This window comes from Solanum pennellii, chromosome 5, assembly GCF_001406875.1.
Source record: "Solanum pennellii chromosome 5, SPENNV200".
NCBI classification, from domain to species: Eukaryota; Viridiplantae; Streptophyta; class Magnoliopsida; order Solanales; family Solanaceae; genus Solanum; species Solanum pennellii.
In genome coordinates, this window is record NC_028641.1 from 35,634,155 (window position 1) to 35,638,591 (window position 4,437).

Here is a 4,437-nt window from a genome sequence, read left to right on the forward strand (position 1 = left end):
ATGAAAGTGCAGGGGATACCTCAAGCTGTGTTCGAAGGGAGGAACGAGACATCACTACAATTGTTCCTCAAGAAATTGAAGCAAAAACAACAAACACAGGAAACAACAATCAGCAGGGGGAAGATTCGAATGAGCAACAGGGCACTAACACGAAGAACATAAGCACACACTCAACAACATCAACAACTGAAACGTCCAATTTCTCCTTTGCCATGACAGGTAATTCATCACACCTAACTCCTATTCTTAATGCAGGTAATTTGCAAAATGATGACAAAGGTGGAAGATAAGGGAAGGCAAATGAGCAAAGACATGAACAGGCTAAGGAAAAATCTGATCAATCAGACAGGCAGGAGCAGCAAACTGAGAAAGGAAAAAGGAATTTCGAAGGAGCCAAATCAGATCAGAGACAAGGGAATAGTGGGAAGAAACCTGATCACAGTAGGCACACCTATAAGCAGGGGGGAGGTAATTCTGATAACCAAGTTGAGAGGGCAAGGGAGGAGTATCACAACAACTTTCCCAAAATTTCCAATAACTTTTCAAGGTTGGCCAGGCTGCTGAGGCTACTACTAGGAACCCAATTAATCAACAGCGGGGCCAACAACCTGATAACAACCGTAAAAATGATCAAACCTCAGAACCTGCCCCCTACACTGTGGTACAGTCTTTTGCTGCTAGGTTGAGGTATAATCAGGAAAAAAATGAAACTCCAATTACTTTGAATGAGCCTGTTCATACGACTAGACAAGGATTCCCCGCTGTGCTTATTGATGAGAATGATTATTATGTTAGATTAGCGGAGATTTGTAAATATACTCTTGTGGGAAAGTTTACTAACACAATGCCTAGGATGGAGCAAGTTAGAGAAAGCTTCATTTTGCAAACTCAACTGATGGGGGGTGTTAAAATCACATATTTCAATTCTAGACATGTTTACATTGACCTGGATAATGAACTTGACTACAAAACTGTTTGGACAAAGCTGAAAATGAATATTTAAGGACAAGCTATGAGAATACAAGCTTGGACCCCTGATTTTACTCCTGAAGAGGAAACACCAGTTGTTCCTATATGGGTGTCTATTCCGGGCCTTCCTTGGCATTGCTACAACAAAGTTTTTTTATCAACTATTTTGGAGAGAATTGGGAAAGTGTTGTTCTTGGATACACCTACATCTCAAAGAACTAGGGGCAGTACCACTAGAGTTAAGGTCCAGGTGGATCTTACCAAGGAAAGACCTTCCCATGTGTGGTTGGGATTCAAACATTCCAACCCCAACAAGGGAAGATGTCTAAAAGTTGAATATGAAGGGATCCCTAGTTATTGTTTTTATTGCAAACACCAAGGTCACAAGGATGAAGAGTGCACAATCAAAAGAAGAGATGAGGAGATCAAGAAAAAAAGGAACTAGAGGTGGAAAAAACAGTAAAGAAAGGGGTTCTGGAAAATTGCAAGAACAGGGGAAAAATCAAAAGGAAGATACAACAAAGACATCAAATCAACCAAACAAAAATCAACAGGGAGGAAATGGAAAAAATGAGGATCAGAATCAATCAAGAACACAACAGACAGGTCAACAACAAAAGAAAAACATACAAAGTCAAGAGGAGCAGGGGCAGCAAGAAGAAATACAAGAAGAACAGTGGCAAGTACAAAAAAGGAAACACCAAAAAACTCAGGAACAAGATACCTCCAAATCTGTGTGGAGACATGTCACTCCTCCAATGCAAAGAAACAGTGGCAGCCATCAACAAGAGCAGGGAAATGCAGGTATATCTATCCTTTCAACTCAAAATATTTTTACAAATCTTGTAATGCAGGAAAAGCAAGAAAGGCAACAAACAGGGCAGGATGGAATCAGGGAAACAGCAAGGCATATGGATCATCCCAGAAATGGGAACTTGACTGATCAACCTGTCAAGAACAATCCAAATAACTAGAAGACTCCAAGACAGCAGGTTATTGATAGCAACAAAAACAGGAACTCAGGTATTGGCTTAACTCTCCCAAACCCCAAAACCCCCAATATTATTAATGTTGATGCTGGTCATAATGAAGAAGTTTCTGGAGGTATGGATGGGGGGTGTCAGGAGATAGCCACTAACATGCAGGAAGGGGATACCAAAGGGGGGAATTTGACTCATGTTATGCATGAGGGGTTGGATTTTGACCCTAGGACAAACCATAGAGCCTCTAATAATGCTAAAAACACTCAGAAACAAAAAGAACAACAACTTCAGCAGCAAACTCAGAACAGTGACAACAGTAAACAGATCGCCAAAGGAAATATAGAGGAACAACACTTTGAAAAAAGGAATGATAAAGATCAAGGGAAGCAAAGTGTTACTATGGTTACAGACAGCACTCCTAAGAGTAAAAATAAGCCCAGTAAACAAAAAAGAGATGCTGCAAAAAAGAGGCAAAACAGGCTGCAAGACAAGGACAGTGAACAAGAGCAGGAAGTAAGGGAAGAATCATGTAACAAATTTGTAATGGTCGATGATAACCAAGGTTTAAATATTCTTCCCTTACAGGTTCAGTATATGACTCCTCAAACATCAGACCCTCATGATAAGATGCAACAGAGGTGTAGGGTTAATCCTGAACCTATCTTGGATGAATATGTTGTGGTTAATTCTGAAGATGAACTTGTTGGTCTCTAGAAGATTCTGAGGATAATGATGAGACTAGTGAGGCTCTCATTAGGGCCTTTAGCCCTCATAATGATCAGACACTAGAGAATGAGATTCAACAAGTAACTAAAAGTCAGTGTTTATCTCCTAGGGGTTTTCAACATGACAGATTCCACTTCAAAAAACAAGATGCCAATATTGTCACTGCAGGCAGACCTAATACAAGGCTATTTTCATCCAGATCATCCCAATGATTAGTACAAATATATGGAATGTGAGAGGGATCAACACTCAAGGAGTGTTGGAAAGATTCAAAATGCTCAGGAAAATGCACCATATATCAGTTATTGCAATTTTGGAACCTTTCTCAGATAGTGTTAATATTCAAAGCTTCAAAGTGCAGTTGAACATGGATAATGCTACTAGTAATTGTAATAGTAAGATTTGGGCTTTTTGGAACAGTGATATTGATTCTTGATGAAGATGAACAGCAAATCACTTGTGACATGAAACACAAAGACTTACAATACCAATTTACTAGTACTTTTATCGCTGCAAAGTGCAAAGAGTATCTTAGGAGACCTCTTTGAGATAAAATGCTTCATCATGCCTCAGTGAGTACCAATCCTTGGCGTGCAGTGGGGGATTACAATGTTATATCTGATGTTGATGAAAAATTAGGAAATCTACCTTACAATATGAGGAAGAGTATGGACTTCATTGCTGTCATTCAAGCCTGTGGTCTTGTAGACATAGGTTTCAGTGGACACAGATTCACTTGGTCTAATAAGAGGGGCATTAATCACAAAATTTGGAAGAGACTCGATAGGGCCTTAGTTAATGACCTATGGTTAGAAAAGATGCCTCAAACTACCATAACTCATTTATATACTACGGGGTCAGATCACTGTCCTTTACTCTTAGAAATGGTATCCACTGAAGCCGACCACATTAAATATTTCAGATTCCTTAACTGTTGGGTTGACAGTCCCAACTTCATGCTTACTGTTAAAAATTGCTGGGATAGACATGTGGAGGGTAATGCTATGTAGAAGTTTCATCAGAAGATGAAAAGATTATCAAATACTCTTAGTGTTTGGTCTAGAAATGAATTTGGGGATATTTTTCAAAAAGTTAGGATGTATGAGGAACAAGTGCATGAAGCGGAAGAAAAATACATCCTGGACCAAACGGATTCAAATAGGAGTGCCCTCCATGAACTAAATGCTCAATATATCAAATTCCTCAAACTAGAGGACACTATCTTGAAACAGAAAACTCAGCTCCAATGGTTTAAAGATGGTGACACCAAATCCAAATATTTTCACTCCATTATAAGGGGAAGAAGGAGGAAATTATTTATTCACAAAATTGTCACTGAAAATGGAGATTGGATACAAGGTGAGAACAATATTGCTCAGGCGGCTTGTGAGCACTTCAATACCATTTTCACAGGTGAAGATAAGCATATTAATGAACACACCTTGGAATGCATACCAAGGATGGTTAATCAGGACCAAAACACTCAGCTTACCAAGTTGCCTAATATGGATGAGCTTAAAGAGGTAGTATTTTCTATGAATTCTAACTCTGCAGCTGGTCCTGATGGTATGAATGGGTACTTCTTTCAAAAGTGCTGGAACATCATGAAGAATGATTTGGTAGAAGTACTTCATGCTTTTCTCAGTGGCCAAATGATTCCTAAGTACTTCTCTCATTCTTGCATTGTGTTGCTCCCTGAAGTGAATAATCCAAACAAGCTTAATAAGTTTAGGCCGATAAGTCTGAGTAACTTCACTAG

At 39.2% G+C, this 4,437-nt stretch overlaps 1 protein-coding gene across 1 annotated transcript; it reads left to right on the top strand.

The window, feature by feature from the left end:
- Window positions 1–1,358: 1,358 nt before the first annotated feature.
- On the top strand, window positions 1,359–2,666 carry LOC107019453 (transcription factor SPT20 homolog). The gene is made up of 3 exons (XM_015219952.1): window positions 1,359–1,773; window positions 1,824–1,876; window positions 1,944–2,666. The coding sequence occupies exons 1-3, from the start codon at window positions 1,359–1,361 to the stop codon at window positions 2,664–2,666; spliced, it is 1,191 nt and encodes a 396-aa protein (XP_015075438.1).
- Window positions 2,667–4,437: the final 1,771 nt, after the last annotated feature.

Coding starts and splice junctions, on each gene's coding strand:
- LOC107019453 (XM_015219952.1), top strand. CDS start 1,359: ATGAAGAGTGCACAATCAAAAGAAGAGATGAGGAGATCAAGAAAAAAA. Junction 1,774..1,823: donor ACAAGAGCAGGGAAATGCAG/GTATATCTATCC, acceptor CTTGTAATGCAG/GAAAAGCAAGAAAGGCAACA. Junction 1,877..1,943: donor GGAATCAGGGAAACAGCAAG/GCATATGGATCA, acceptor CCAAATAACTAG/AAGACTCCAAGACAGCAGGT.